The sequence below is a fragment of the Carassius gibelio genome, chromosome B6 (assembly GCF_023724105.1).
Source record: "Carassius gibelio isolate Cgi1373 ecotype wild population from Czech Republic chromosome B6, carGib1.2-hapl.c, whole genome shotgun sequence".
Taxonomy (NCBI): Eukaryota; Metazoa; Chordata; class Actinopteri; order Cypriniformes; family Cyprinidae; genus Carassius; species Carassius gibelio.
The window spans coordinates 20,961,305-20,978,325 of NC_068401.1; the positions used below are offsets into that span (position 1 = coordinate 20,961,305).

Genomic DNA, 17,021 nt, shown 5'->3' on the forward strand with positions numbered 1-17,021 from the left:
TTAGTTTACATGTATTTTAGAATTACATTTTGACTTTTTATGTATTAACTGCTGTGTGACAGCCATTTATTTCAAAACAAACTGATATACATTTTTGTCATAGCAGAGAACATTCAATGAAATACTTGAGCATTTAAAAAAAATGATTAAAGGTAAATTCAGGAGGGAAATTGCTTTAATTACTCAATTTTGTTTTATATTTTTTTAAACATAAATGTACATGTTAAAAATTGCAATTCTACTTCTGTAACTATCAAAAAATAACCATCACTTAAACACATTATAATTTGCTTTGTTTCCACCTTGGAATACATTTTATCACTGAAAGATAAACCAGCTTCACTGGCAGGATTTCATTTACATCTACCTGAATCACTCCTATGTCAAGAGATAGAACAAGACATCAGAACGCAAACTAAAAGCTAATCATTATCCTTGTAATTTAAACATTATTTGGTAGCACTTTATTTTACAGTCCTGTTCCTCTGTTCCATGTACTTATTATAGTAATTACAGTAATAACTAGGTATTAACCCTGAACCTACCCCATATAGTTACCTTGTTTTATCAGAACTTTCTTAGATAAATACACTGTAAGTACACTATAAGTACATGTTATTACACGTACTGTAAAATAAAGTGCAACCCATTATTCTTTCTTATCCTTAACATTAAATTACTTTTATTACATGAACAGGACTTCTATTATAGGCCCCATAAATCAAGATTATATTTAGTCTTTTTTGTTAAGTCTGTAAATTTTTTCTTTGCCACTTTTGCTCTGTCTTGCTCACTGGGTGCTGTAGGATATTAAGGCATATGTTCCTGTAATGCTGGTTTGAAACAATTGGAATTTTACAAAAAAATAAAAAATACAAAGTACACATATAAAGGATACCAATTACTTTATTGGTAACAATCCATTTGTAATTAGACATGGTCTGTAATTCCTAATGTAATCACACCATAAAATAAAAATAAAAAAACAGTAGTAATCATTTTAAAATACAGTAGAACTAAGCAAGTGTTCTGTGAACAATCTTTTTATCTTTGTGTGATATTTCCTTTATAAACTTTCTATAAAGTTAACACTGAGTAACTTACATTTCCATCAAAACATGGTCATTCACATATGTTGTTCCTTCGACAACGGCAAACTTTGTGTAGTCAAGCAATGCACAGATTAAAGTGTTGATGAATCAATTTCACATCCCGGGTTCATAACATTCCGTTATCACGCCGCGTTAGCATCAACACTGTTTTCCATTTCCTACTCCTGCTTACTGGTGAGTAGAAACCCACACTGAGCTATCCAGGATACAAAGAAAACCCTAACAAAAAAAGGTCCCCACTCTAGGAGAAAAAATAAAATAAATCATCCAAACCTATAGCTAATAATCAGTAATCAGCTTTAAGGACATATTACAAATATCAGCATTTCTTGATAACTGCTTGGCCAATCAATTAAGAGAACTGGAACTAAAAGCTATACAATAGTAATTATTTAAATTTCAATTATTAGCTGCAAATAATACTTCTGCCATCATGGTACACTGAAACCAAAAGTAATCCCATCAGAGGCTAGAAAGCCAAACTTGCCATGTTTGGCTTCCAAACATTCCTTGCAAAAATGATTTTAAATTCTTTGTTCACCCTAACAAAAACAATCATATGAAATGATAAAACAGTAAAATCAAGGATCTGATAAAATCTCGATCCAAGACTACATTTTCCACTGGCATTCCATCCTAATGACAACCTCAACTTTTATATTTACTTTCCACAAAATGTAATTAGAATTTGATAAGTAATTAAAAACAAAAGCTATTCCTAAAAATATGTCAAACATAAAATAACAAAAAGGGTATTCATACTAAAAATAATACAACATTCTGATTTTGAAGTAACAGTTTAAAAGATGGAGAAACGCCACATGTAGGCACAATTCCTTTGAATCTCATGTCTTAATGCTGGCTCCATTTTGTTCCGTTGTGCCTTCACTAGCAGCCGTTGTCATGGGAGTAAGTTCAGTGGCTATAGCTACTTCCGTAGTGTCCTCCTGTGCTCTTTGATTGCGGTAATGACGTGTGATTATAAAAGCACTACAGCCCAGATAAACCACAGTCAGCAGAGTGAAGTAAAAGAAATAAACAAAAAACTGCAAGAGAAAGAGAGAAAACGGAATCAGGCCAAAATCTTTCTGCATTGTAAAATTACTGTACTTTCTTTATTAACAAGTTGGTGGTATCCATAACTGGTCCTGTTTTTCTGTGTAAATATTAACTGAAGTCAATCTAGAAATTTACACACCTGAGAGTGAACATTCAAAGCCAATCCCCTCTTATCTGCCACAATGATAGTGATGATTGTTTTCAGGACTGTTCCAAGAAAAGTGTTTACTCCAAACACTAAAGCACACAGTTCTTTAGTGAGAGAGGAGGCAATCTGGAAGCTGAGAAGAAAAACACAAAATGAGTTTAGGAACAAAATGCAGAGAACTGAAGCATTTATTTTTCTTTGTGTTATTTAGTTTTAGTTCCATCAAAAGCTCCTCATGGGGCAAACAACAATGAACTTGAACTTCAAAGCAAAGTTCTTGCTCTCCATGAAATAAGCTAATGTTTTCACAGGTGCATACACATCTGCTTTTAAAACAGTGACTTTGAAACACTGAATGCAATGTTTGTAAGACATTAAAACATAAGACATTTAAAAATATTTTAAATAATAATAAAATAAATAAATAGGTTTATAACTCACATAGCGATTGGCACCAGGAACTGGTAGAAGCCTCTGAACAGGGCATATGCCACATAGCAAACCCAGATGTTATCTGTGATACCCATGAGAAGCAGTAGACCAGCCTGTACTCCAGTGATCAATCCAATCACCAGTTCCGACCAAAGATTCCATCGAATTTTCACATAGCCTGCTGCAAATGATGTGACTGCACCTATGGAGCACATAAAGTGTGACTGTCATGTAATACTCATGCAAAGCTGATTAACAAACACAAGTCAAAATCTGTTCATAACAAGTGCAAAGCAAACAGTCCGAAAAACTTTTGCAAACATTTTCTACTTTTGTGTCATGTACACTAGTGATCTTCATTCCTATTTCTGAAAAGCCACTTTCCTCTTGTGTTTAGCTCAAACTCTGATTAAGCGCACCTGAATCAACGAAAAAAGGTCTTTGTTTTACTTGGAAGAAACTCCAATAAGGAATAAGCAATATTGATTTATACAGTATTTTGTTTTGTGTTTTTCAAGCATGAGTCATGCCAAAGCTCAAAGGTTGAAGAACATGAACTTTGCTTGTTCTCACCAAATAAACCATCTTGTATGATGTAAACCTTATTTTGATTCATGTGGAGATCAAACTTCAAGATCCTATAAAAAAAAAACAAAAAAAAAAAACAACAACTGTAGGTCACAGTGACCTGTCAAAGGCATTGAGAACACTGAAAGCAAAATTCGAATTCTGGCCAGTTAAAATATGGAAATTAATGTTCATGCTTTCGACCGATAACTAATAAACTTATACTGTTAAGTGAGAGAGCAAGACAGAGATTGAAAATCGCAACAACAACAAAAAACTAATACTGTACAGGTGCTGGTCATATAATTAGAATATCATCAAAAAGTTGATTTCACTAATTCCAATCAAAAAGTGAAACTTGTATATTATAGTCATTCATTACACACAGACTGATATATTTCAAATGTTTATTTCTTTTAATTTTGATGATTATAACTGAAAACTAAGGAAAATCCCAAATTCAATTAATTATCTTAATGATTTAGATATAGTACCTCAAAGTGAAATTGTTACGCACCACTACCTTGTATCTTGCATGCTCCATATTAGTGATATTAACTATATGGCTCCGCATTATCATCCGGGTAGAACTATTGTTCCAACCACTATAGATAGATACACAAATAAACTGCCTGATTTTTCTCAACAGCTCTCGGTACTCATAAATACACATGGACTAGACGAAATGTCAAGCAAAAACTTTTCTGTCAAAAAGGGGCGCTATCTTCTCTAATACATTAAAAAAGGTTAGAGTAAAACATACTGAACCATGGTTCAACAGCAATACCCATTCTCTCAAGAAAGAATACTATAACAATTGTATAATCGACAGCCTCTTATAATTTAGCTTTATTCATCGCACACAAAGAAAATCTGCAGTGCTTTATAACTATAGGACAAGAAGATCTAAAACTTATCGGTGCATCTAAAGCAAAAACATGTTTATTAGATCCTGTACCCAGTACGCAGTAAATTACTGAAAGAGTTGTTATATGTAGCAGAAGAACCATTTCTCAGGCAGTTATTAAGCCTCTTATTAAGAAACCACAACTAGATCCTAGTGAATCAAATTACATACCCATTTCAATCTTCCGTTTAAGTCTAAAATTTTAGAAAAAGTTGCATCTGCACAATATATATATATATATATATATATATATATATAAACCCGATTCCAAAAAGTTGGGACACTCAAATTATGAGTAAAAAAGGAATGAAATGATTTACAAATCTCATAAACTTATATTTTATTCACAATAGAATATAGATAACATATCAAATGTGTAAAGTGAGACCTTTTGAAACGTCATGCCAAATATTGGCTCATTTCGGATTTCATGAGAGCTACTGTACACATTCCAAAAAAGTTGGGACAGGTAGCAATAAGAGGCCGGAAAAGTTAAATATACATATAAGGAACAGCTGGAGGACCAATTTGCAACTTAAGTCAATTGGCAACATGATTGGGTATAAAAAAAGAGCCTCTCAGAGTGGCAGTGTCTCAGAAGTCAAGATGGGCAGAGGATCACCAATTCCCCCAATGCTGCAGCAAAAAATAGTGCAGCAATATCAGAAAGGAGTTTCTCGGGTGAAAAATTGCAAAGAGTTTGAAGTTATTATAATCTACACTGCATAATATCATCCAAAGATTCAGAGAATCTGGAACAATCTCTGTGTGTAAGAGTCAAGGTCAGAAAACCATACTGGATGCCCATGATCTTCGGGCCCTTAGACAGCACTGCATCACATACAGGAATGCTACTGTAATGGAAATCACAACATGGGCTCAGGAATACTTCCAAAAAACATTGTCGGTGAACACAATCCACCGTGACATTTGCCGTTGCCAGCTAAAACTCTATAGGTTAAAAAAAGCCATATCTAAACACGATCAAGAAGTGCAGGCATTTTCTCTGGGCCAAGGCTCATTTAAAATGGACTGTGGCAAAGTGGAAAACTGTTCTGTGGCCAGACGAAACAAAATTTGAAATTCTATTTGGGTTTAACATCATTTTTTGCTTAGTTGGAACAGCAGCTATGATAATTTTTCCTCTATTACCTTCTCTGTTACTGCCAGGGGATGCCCCGTTGTAACTAGGAATTAAACAAGCTTCTGTCTGGATCAAGACCTTACAAAGACCTGAGATGACCCAACACCTGAGAAGAGATGATGCCAACCTCTCAGAAGACCTCATATGATGCCAACCCTCAACAACCAAAATTTCAACATGCCAAAAACTTCAACAACCATAATTGTACTTGGCTGGACTGTCCAACAATTTTATACATAGCATTTACATAACCCTTGAGCTGTCAAACATCCGCTGGATAAAACAAAATGACACTTTACTTCATCCATGTGGACTTTTGCTGAAATCTGATAAACTGAGATATCTGAGAGCAGGTGACATGAAAAATAGTTCATCAATGTCATTTAAATTTGCTACTGACAATGGCTACGTTTACATGCACACAAATAATCTGTTTGTAATTGGATTGATGGCTCAATCGGATTGAAAAACGTTCATATAAACACCTTAATCGATCCAACTGAGCTATATCGGAAATAAATTTTGATCGGATTGAAGGGGGTGGTTTATTCCTCTTCTAATACGATTGAGCGTGCATGTAAACACTTAATTGGATTGAACCACAAAACTGAAAAAACTGTGCATGTGCAATGATGCTGAAATAACTTAAAGGGGGGGGGGGGGTGAAATGCTATTTTATGCATACTGAGTTTTTTACATTGTTAAAGAGTTGGATTCCCATGCTAAACATGGACAAAGTTTCAAAAATTAAGTTGTACGTTTGAAGGAGTATTTCTGTTCCAAAAATACTCCTTCCGGTTTGTCACAAGTTTCGGAAAGTTTTTTTCGAGTATGGCTCTGTGTGACATTAGATGGAGCGGAATTTCCTTATATGGGTCCTAAGGGCACGTCTGCCGGAAGAGCGTGCGCTCTCATATAGCAGAGCAGACACATTCACTGATCAGAGCGAGAGCATCGCGAAATGTCACAAAAGGAGCGTGTTTTTGGTTGCCAAGGCAAGACAACCCTGCACAGATTACCAAAAGAGAAACAGCATTAAGGGACCAGTGGATGGAGTTTATTTTTACAGAGCATCAACGGAGTTGTGCAAGTGTTTATGTTTGTTCCCCTGCATTTCGAAGATGCTTGCTTTACAAACAAGGCCCAGTTTGACGCCGGATTTGCACATCGTTTATTTCTTAAGGATAATGCAGTCCCAACGAAAAAGGGTCACGATCGGGTGTTGGAACCGCATGCGGTGAGTAAAACTGCTTCAAATATCTCTGTGTTGTTAACTTAGCTATCGGCGTGTAAGCACATCAAGTAAACAACATGCAATGTTGTCATCAAACTGCACGAGTAAAACTGCTTCAAATATCTCTGTGTTGTTAACTTAGATATCGGCGCATAAGCACATCAAGTAAACAACATGCGATGTAAAAAAAAAGACAAAGTGGAACTTAGTCCTTTGGCAAAACCGCTAAGCAAATATATACAGTTTCAGTACATACCACATAGAGACATTGTTGCTGATGCTGCTCTTGTTAAATTTCAGCCTCTGGATCTGATTCTGGATCATAAATATACACTGAATCTGACTGTTAGCTATGGTTTGTTTTGGTTGGTTTTGTCCTCACGGTGTCACAGCTTCCAAACGCTCTCAACGCAAAAGCCTACTGGCGCTCGTGACTCTTTAGCTCCGCCCACACGTCACGCCTCCAGCCGGTCGTGTTTTTCCGGGAAAAATCGGTACAGACTATCTTTCTCTTATGAATATAATAAAACTAAAGACTTTTTGGAGTTATGAATGATGCAGTACTACTCTATAGGTACTCAAGATTAACAGGATATTGAGTGAAAACGAGCATTTCACCCCCCCTTTAATGACCTATGACCCATGGAACCAGCAGCAATTCCTTTTGAATAAAGTGTTGTATAAATGAATGTCCTGTCATTATAAAACTCTCCTTTGACTCTGCAACTGTTAAGTGGAGCAGGACAACCCGTTTTGGGCAAGGTGGGGGGGGGGGGGGGTTGCGTGTTAAATATGAGCAGCATAACACAGCGGAAGATTTATATTCATATTTATCCATAGACGGGTAAATATTAATTCTGTTGTTAAAAACAAATAAAGAGAGTGGTTATTATGTGCAAAAAGTGAGAAACTTGATATTATCTATATGTCACATTCACTTTTCACTTTCACTATTTGAGCAGTGCGCATGTCAGGAAAAAAAAAATATTCAGATTTGAAGCTTGACATATAAACACGCACATTTACCTGATCACTTTATTTAGTGTTCATGTAAACACTACAATCAGATTCATCAATCGTAATTAATTCAGTCCAATTGAACCAAAAAGTCTGCACGTAAACGTAGCCATTGTAGCAATACATGGCTGGCTGAAAATTTACAAGATAATCAACAGGGTGATTTTTTTTATTTTATGCTGACTTTAAATCTTTCTACCATTTACTGCTATTCATATAAAACAGTGTTTGGATAATGACAAGTTATCTAAATCTTCATATCTATATTAATGACCAGTTAGTTTTTAAGTGACATCTACTCTGTAATTAATGAATATTTGGTGAGCAAGAAAACATGCCTCTTGTATGTTTTTCTGCTAACAACCTGTTCATTTATTTGCTTAAGAAATCAGAGTGAATGCTACTTAAAGTTTGATTCCAGTGTTAATTTCGTTGACTAAATATTTTCGTCATTATTTTCATCACGAATATATTTTTGCGGACGAAAACGAAACGAAAACTAAAATAGAAGGCACTGATGGAGACTAAAACTATGACTAAATTGATTGACATTATCGTCAACGAATTAAGGACGAGACGAAAATAGACTGTGAAAATCAAATCAGCAGACGGGAGAGATGCGAAGAATGAGCAAAAGAACCGGCAAAACATAACAGGCGAGACTGCATGAGAGAAGAGAACCAATCCGAGTCTGACTTATTGAGACGTGAAGCGAAGGTTTTCAGTTTTTAAATGAGCTCCCGGGAAGACGGCATTCGAAGAGGTTGTCTAAAAGAGCGACAAAATGTCCACAGCTCACTTCACGTTTGACGACGAACAAAACAAAACAAAGCGTAAAGCACGCGGAGCGCTCATTCGTGGCAAGAACACAACCAATTTGAAAAGACATTTACAGACGAGCCACCCGGACATTTTCTCAAATGTAATTTCACAACGATGTTCTTTTGTTTATTGAGCTAAGCAAAATTGGAAGAATGCAGTGCGTAGATATTGTAGCATTAAATATTACGAACTGAAAAGTAATGTAAAATAGCCCCTTCTTCAAGTTAGATGAGAGCACAATACTAATACGTAATATTATGATACATACATTTGATTAATACCAATGTTTAGTATATTTTATAATGTTCTACTTGTTGACAATATCACAAATATTTCTATATTAGTCATGTGAAACGTGAATGTTCAAATCCTATCATTATACATACTTATCTAGCAATATTGTAGTATTTAAAACATACAACATTGCTAGACAAATGAATACCTTATAAAATCTTGTTACTTTTTTTTATCCACCTAGCTGCCAACTTATTAAATATTTACTTTAAATGTATGCACTTATTGTTCAGCTCAGCTGTAAGCTTTAAGGTCCTGGACCTAACTTTATTTTTCTTTTATTGATGGTCAATTGGCAGCTAGTTATTGTTTACATTATCATGACAGTGTTTGTAGCTGCATAAAAGCTTTTGAATCGAAATAAAGACACATTTGTGTTGAAATAAAGTTGAATTTGTGTTTATATATTTTGGTTAAGTTTGTTTCCTATACCAGATGTAAAAAATTGTCTAGTAAATCTGTTATTGATTTTAGTCTTATTTTAGTCGACTAAAATACCAAGCAATTTTAGTCGACTAAAATACCAAGCAATTTTAGTCGACTAAAATAAGACTAAAATTAAAACAAATCAGATGACTAAAACTTGACTAAAACTAAAAAGAATTATAGTCAAAAGACTAGGACTAAAACTAAATTAAAATTTTGTGTCAAAATTAACACTGTTTGATTTTGTTGTTAAGATTATCAGTATTTTTTTTTTACTTTTAAAAAGGAAATATGGTAACTAAAACACACTAAAATCCATCTTACCTAATAAGGTAGAGGCAGCTTCAACTGCTCCGTTGTAAACATGTTTGTTCTCTGTGGCAGGGTAGACTTTATTCCAGAGGATGTGCACATAAAATAGAACTAAATAGTAACCAGTGGAATTGAACACCCACCACAAGCTCCAAAGCCTTAAACTGGGAACTTTCACAACATGTTTCAACTCCTTCAGCATCTGAACAAATGCTGAATTTGCCAAGGATAGGGATTTGTGGTTACTTCTTTGTGCTGCCACACTGCCATCATTCTCCTCAAGCTTCATTCTGGCCAATTCTGATTGAGCTGCTTCCTCCTTTCTTTGCTCTTCCAGGCGTACTTGGTTGAAAAACAAGCTACGTTTGGGCCATGGCAGCCAGAAGGACAAGAGTAACCCAAAAGTGACAAATCCCAGAGAGACTGCACTTAACGTCCTGTATGATATACCTCCTAGTGACACACATATCTGACCAAGCACAGAGCTTGTGAAGACTCCCATGAGCACAGATGAGCGGGAATAGCTGGCTACACGCTGGTAAACAGTAGCTGGTATTAGCGAGAAAATATACGAAGAGTACGCCACACGGGCAGCCATGGTGATGCCATAAAAGAACTCCATAAACTGCATCTCCAGCAATGAGGTTCCCAAAAGCAGGACAAGCCAAATGGAAACATGACTCAAGCTCTGCAGGATCAGCACAGGTTTGTATCGTAGGTAATCTGTCAGCAGAAAGACAGGCACCAGCACAGCCATATAAGAATATGTGAGGACTGGATTTATTTCATTGGTAACCTGTAAAAACCACAGAAAGCCATTATTACATGGGGTAGACAAAGCAAGATAACTGTAACGTGCTATAAACGTAATAGCAATAACAGACTTACACTTACCTCCACCACCAGGAATGTACAGTGTGAAATGTCAGATTATGAATATTTTAATTGTTAACCACGGGTAAAGCATGAACATTGTGAAAAAACGTTAATCCAGGATTTTGTTTATAATGACCCAGCCCTTCTGTATGCTATCTGAAATGAGGGTAGTGCACATAGAGAACAAATGGTATCCCAGATTATACTTCATATAATTGTAGAAAAGAGGTTGATTTTGAACTACAGTTTTAGTCCATACCAAAAGTGAATCTTTGGGGTGACTGAAATAAGTATTTTCCTCATACACTATATTGCCAAAAGTATTGGGACACCAGTTCTGGTTACTTTTTAGTAATTTCCATTAGTACAAATCTTAATGTTTAAACATAGTGATATTCTAGGGAATTGTGTGCTTCTGATTTTATTGCAACAGTTTGGATAGGACCCTTTTTATTCTAACATGACAATGCCATTGTGTATAAAGAAAGGCTCAAAAAGAAATTATTTATTCAGTCAATGTGGAAGAACTTGGCTGGTTAGCTGAAAGCCAAGTCGTGTGATTTTAAATACAGATCTGGAGCCAAAAACTCACCAACAAACATCAATGACCTGTACATATGGGCACAGTAATTTTATTCACTTACAAACTGTTGCAACAGAGATGGAAATAAAATGTTAATACATGAATTATGTTTCCATCTTTGTTGCCATAGTTTTGGAAGTAGCTTTTTTCTGTTCTAAAGAAGGGGGTGTCGAAAAACTTTTGTCCATATAGTGTATTTACAAGTCATTGGTGTTTGGTGATGAGTTTTTGGCTATTCATGTAAGAATAGAAAAGGGTCCCATCCAAATTGTTTCTATAAAATTAAAAGCACACAATTCCCTAGAATATCTTTATATAAATATTTAATATTAAGACTTATGTTCATGGAAATTACTAAAGTAATCAAACCTGTTAATTAGAAGAGAGTGTTCGAATACTTTTGGCAATATACTTCATCACAGTTACAGCCCATCGTTCATAATCTGATGATGGGTTTTGTAATGGATAACATTATTACGGTAACATAAAACAATAATTCACATTACAGAGGTTAATTTACGATTATTTTACCACATTCGACTATTACAATTACACAGCATAAATGTAACCGTGGCCTTTGTACTTCTAGTTTAATTGTAACTGACTCCATACTGCAAGTTATAAATTTAACTGACATGGGTACCGACTGTTAATATATCAAAAGATGTCTGATGCAAATTTCAATGCATCATGAATATTGCCTGAAAAAAAAAAACCCAGACAAATGATCAATACACAATAGTTACCAAAGCAGGAAGACTGAAAAAATGTGTCCTGGTTTTTACTAATCAGATCAGACACACGTATGACACATGAATGTAACAACTTTTTAGGTGTCCTTTTATTTACTAATATTTCATACAAATATGTAACGTGAAAGATAACATGGGCTAAACAGAAGTGTTGTAATCCATGAGACAACACTGGGCAAAAAACAAGTCAAAACATGGACCTACTGTAATCTATTTTTCAGTATTTAACAGTGGAAAATTCCTATACAGATATTCTCTGTATGAGGTCGACTAATTTTATGGTTTTAGTACTAACCTTTTTTAAAAAACACCCAGTTAGAGCCTGATAAGATCAGTACACTGAGTACAAATTCATGAGTGTTCACAAATGTAATCGTATAGTTAATAAATCAGCATAATTGTTTCAGTGCCTCCTCAAAGCAGATATGACCCACTTTGGAGGAATGTGAACTCTGACCACATTCACATGGCTTGCCAGACCCCAGTAGCTTTGTCAGAGTTTGAAAACTCACACAGAGTCACGTGTCGACTAGATACTGGGAAAATAAATAAATACATATGTTCACAAAATAAAACAAAATTAAATAAAAAATTAAACTTTGAAGTATAATTGATCAAAATTCAAGATTTAATTATATTTCAAGTGTTTTTGTTTTTTCTTTTCTCCAACAAACTTAGAAAAAGATTAGAATAAAAGTAGAATAGCACCACACCTGTTCTCTAGTGAAGTTCTTCTCTGTACTGAGCAGGTATGGTGTGATAAACGGCTCTCCAGGCTTCAGCTGCACCATGAAGCCATAGAAACAAAGATAAACCACGGACCATATCCAGGTACTGGTCTCCTGCGTTTGGGTTTCCGGATCTTCCGTGGATTCATGGATGACCGGCTCTGGAGTCAAATTTTCCAAAGTGTGTCCATTGCCATCAGTCCTTGTGTCCTCCTTAACATCCTCAGTGCATTCATTGCATGTAATCACTTCCACCATGTTACAGCAATAATGATGCTGTAAAGCTAAACTATTTAATGATGTATAAAATACAAAAAGTAAGTTGATCCTCAAATTTAATAGCTGAAGGCTTAGCAGTGATCACAGTCCAGTAACAATCTGCAAGTAAATCCTAAGGCATGTGTTGTGTTAACTATTACTGGAGGCTGAGAGGAATTATTCAGAATGATACAGCAATGTGTTAAACAGCTACAAGCTGACATTTTTTGTGTGTAAGCATTCACCTTTGTCCAACTTCCAACACCATCAATGATTACAAAGTACTGTAAATGGACTGCACATTGTGATTCTGTAAAGAAGCACAAAGCAAATCCAATTGTTATATGGCAAATATGTACTCTAATGAGCATAGTTATACATATATACAAATATTATTCACACTTAATCTGTTATTTTCTTGTTCTTGGGTCCTATAATAAATAAGAAATAGACTTTTAACAACATATTAAACTGACATATCTATCAGAACACTTATAGCCACGTGTCAGTCAAAGGAGGTTGCAAACATGTGCTCTTGTATCTAATGCATATGAACTTACTGTAAATGTTCTGTAACAGACTCAGTGAACTCACATTTATCCACAAATCAAATGTGCAATGTCAGCTCTTACACAAATCTCATGACTACGTCTGCTTGTACATGCATAACAATGTCTCGCGGTCTCTTAATGTTGTTTGCACATAATACCACCCGTATTCAAGAACGGATCGAGTTGTGTGTCGCGTTAAACTTGCCTTTTGCTTTCCTGTAGTCAAATGTAATCCTTTTTTATGTTGAGGCTGACGGTGAGCTAATAATGCTACTTAAAATAATATAGTGATAGTGTAAGTCACTTAAGCGACAACAACGCGACAGACTTAAGCCCATCGGTATGTAATGGAATAGCCAGACGTACCAGATATGTCACTGAAAGCAGTTCTTCAGTCTAAAATCCACGAGACACACACTCGCCTGCAGTTACGCGCACAGACATTACGCGCGCTCAATGACACATGGTCTGCGCATGCGCACCGGATGTTTATCTGAAGTTGATGAACGAATCGTTCTTTAAAAGAATCTCTTTAATGAACACATATAACCATGGAACATTTCACAAAACCGGTCTAAATGATTTGTTCAGAACTAATCACAGCCTCGAGTTAACTGAATGAACTGAGCCGATGTTCATTGGGGAGTTTTAACTCTCTATAAAATATCTTGATTTTTTGACAAACAGAGCTTTTCGATCATGGTGTTAAATTGTATAAGCCAATCCGAAAGAATAATTTGCCATGTGTGTTTTGAGAATCTACAACATGAATTCTATTGCTAATAGGCCTACATCAAAACATGAAGCTGCTGTTTTTGTTTGTTTGTTTTTAAAGCCACAACGTAACACATGCATTCCAGCGGGTCTATTATAAGCACTGGAGATAAAACCCATCGCTCAAGGCTTGCAACAAAAAAATACGTAACTTATTCAGAATGTTACAAAATGTGATCATTCTGTACCTTGTGTAATGGGCAATGATGCCAAGGAGAGCGCTCCAAGCATGGTAAGAAGGTCTAGTAGTCCTTGTCATTTGTAGTCCTTGTCATTTGTAGTCCTTGTTGTTACGCGCAGTTGTAAGTGAAGTAGAGCTGGATGAGTTAGGATGTCTTACCAACAGAGGGCACTCCAGGTTGCGAAAAATAAATATATCTGAGCACCTCTAGGGGATCTTCTTAAACATGGTCAAACCTTGGGACGGAGGCTCAATTTTCATTGTAGGAATGTGAAGCACCACTCGGTGGAACCTACTTCATTCAGGTGACAATTGTCCTGTACATTTTAAACCCCTGCTTTGTACTTGCATTAACAACAAACTATTTACTTTCCCAGTTCCTAAGTCTTATTAAGTATTTCAGAAAGCTAGTGGCCGACGTCACTTCAAAACTAAAATATAAAACACATCAAGGAAACTATTTATCACATTTACCATCAGCAGCATGTCATGTGTTTTCTACTGTCCTCATGTATTATGGTCCAGGTCAGGAGTGCAAAAGCTTTTGTGAAAGACAGACTCAAGCTGTTGCCTTTTCTTTCTCTGAGAATACAGGGGAATATTTTTTTTTTTTTTTTTTTTTTTTTTTACCACAAAAAGGCATTTTAGAATTATACTAAAAGGCTTTTTATTTGCTAAAAATAAAAATTATCAGTCAGATGACAGAAGGCATGTTCACTTTTTCAGGAAAGTTTTGATTATGTTGATTTATTAAATTTAAATCTAATTTAAATATAAATATAAATTTAATATTTAATATTTATATAAAATATTATACTGTGGGATTTATAGGGTTGAAATAAATAGGTACAATTTTATTTTATTAATTTAAGCATCAACCTTGGTCCGAAACCTGGTATTTTACCAAACTAGAGAATTTCCACCTTTCCTCACTTTCATAGGCATCAGGCTCACTGTCCTCGCTACAGTATCTGTTCTTTTAAAACAACTGTTATGAAATGTCATGACTGTATAACTACATTTCTACAAAAGTCAATACTCATCAGGTTGAGGTATATTTTCATTAGTGAAATAAATCTGTTTTGTTAATTACAATATACCGGTAGTCAATATAGACTATTCTGTAACACCACTTTAGAGAGTGGCCTGTACTCTGTATTTAGTTTGCCTATAGGATCCTTCTCTGTCCTTCACGCCTCTCTGGGCCCATCAGATCACTGAAATAATGTGTACCAGGTCCTGTCGATGACTGAATAGAGGCTGTTCTCCTTGCTGGGGGCAATACAGGGTGGGTATTGTGATAAAGACTATGCTGACCTATCTACTTTGTTGTTTTAATTGTAAGCCCATGTTTTACATATTTGTTTTTCCAAGTTATCTGCCTTAGAATAAGTGTTTGTATTAAAGTGTCTAAAATTAAATTTTAAAAATAAAATGAAAACAAAATAAATGTGTACAAAATATGACCTGTCGTCTGTTTTCTATAATTGTTACAACCTGTCCAACCTCATGTTTAACTTACCCCAGCATTACTGTAGATTGTGAAAATAGCACCCTTTGTACTTGACATTATATCTAGGGTAGGCAATTATTTCTACATTTTCCTCACATCTTGCAACCAATAATTAAATAAAGGGGTCATGAACTGAGAAACCAAAATTCCCTTGATCTTTTGATATGTAACAGGTCATTCTGCTATAAGAACATCCTGTAAGTTTCTGAACTCAAAACTTTGTTGTTAGTCTAAAAACAGATTATATTGAAGGCAGTCTGCAAAAATTACAGTTTTTGCAATGTTCTATTCTTTGATGTCGGGGAGGAGATGGAGGAGCTTGACAGGGTCTACCATAGAGACTTTCCGGAGCGGTTTAGCAAGCCGACACTAAACCGGGGCCTCTCAGTGCTTCTACCCATTTGAAGTGAGAATACAGGAGGATACTAGCTCCACACGAAGGCTAAAGAATCTAGCGAACATGTTGGGGATTGCCCATCCCGCAGCTCTACAAATATCTTTCGGCGAGGCCACGAGCCAGTGACACTTCTATTAGAGTGAGCTCGCAACCTGAGTGGGTAGGGCACACCCTGTGCCTGATATGCCAGGGTGATGGCATCCACTATTCAGTGAGCAATCCTATGCTTAAGGCCCGTTCACACCAAGCACAATAACTATAAAGATAACGATAAAGATATAGTTCTAAAAATCGTTCTCAATATTAAAAAATAGCGTGGCTGACACTCCCTCTGAGTTAAAATAAACCAATATCCCAGAGTTATGAATTTACTCAAACAGTACTGCTGTGAAGAGAGAACTGAAGATGAACACTGATCCGAGCCAGATAACTAACGAAAGACTGACTCGTTCTCGGGTCAAGAACCGGTTGCATCTGTCTTCAGTCAGTGTACTGTTTGAGTACATGAATTACTCCGGGATATTGGTTTATTTTGACTCAGAAGGAGTGTCAGCGAAGTTAAAAATGTTAAAAGTTTAAGTAATTTGTGGATTAATGCTTATTGGAGACATGAACCGTTTCAAACGATTCAGTTCGATTTGGTAAAGAAGATCCAGTTAAATAGAATTCTTCTTTCCCGAACCGGACACCACTACACTGCAGTGTTGTGAACTCACTCACAACAGACCCGGAAGAGAAGACAATGCTGAATAAAGTCGTAGTTTTTGTTATTTTTGAACCAAAATTTATTTTTGATGCTTCAACAAATTTTAACTGACCCTCCGATGTCACATTGACTATATTAATGATGTTTTTATTACCTTTCTGGACATGGACAGTATACCATACATATATTTTCAATGGAGGGACAGAAAGCTCTCGGACTAAATCTAAA

The 17,021-nt window shown here is 35.6% G+C and overlaps 1 protein-coding gene across 3 annotated transcripts; it reads right to left on the reverse strand.

The window, feature by feature from the left end:
* Window positions 1-888: 888 nt before the first annotated feature.
* Window positions 889-14,345, reverse strand: slc19a1 (solute carrier family 19 member 1). Of its 3 annotated transcripts, none has more exons than XM_052559125.1 (7): window positions 14,185-14,345; window positions 12,917-12,981; window positions 12,399-12,702; window positions 9,487-10,270; window positions 2,761-2,953; window positions 2,311-2,452; window positions 889-2,158 (listed from the first exon to the last, which is right to left on the reverse strand). In XM_052559125.1, exons 2-7 carry the CDS (start codon window positions 12,937-12,939, stop codon window positions 1,958-1,960), a joined length of 1,647 nt encoding a protein of 548 aa, XP_052415085.1. In that variant the 5' UTR covers window positions 12,940-12,981; window positions 14,185-14,345; the 3' UTR covers window positions 889-1,957. The 3 variants fall into 3 exon arrangements, with proteins under 3 accessions (XP_052415085.1, XP_052415083.1, XP_052415084.1); XM_052559123.1 differs by lacking the exon at window positions 14,185-14,345 and adding an exon at window positions 13,589-13,686; XM_052559124.1 differs by lacking the exon at window positions 14,185-14,345 and adding an exon at window positions 13,428-13,582.
* Between the last annotated feature and the right edge of the window lie 2,676 nt (window positions 14,346-17,021).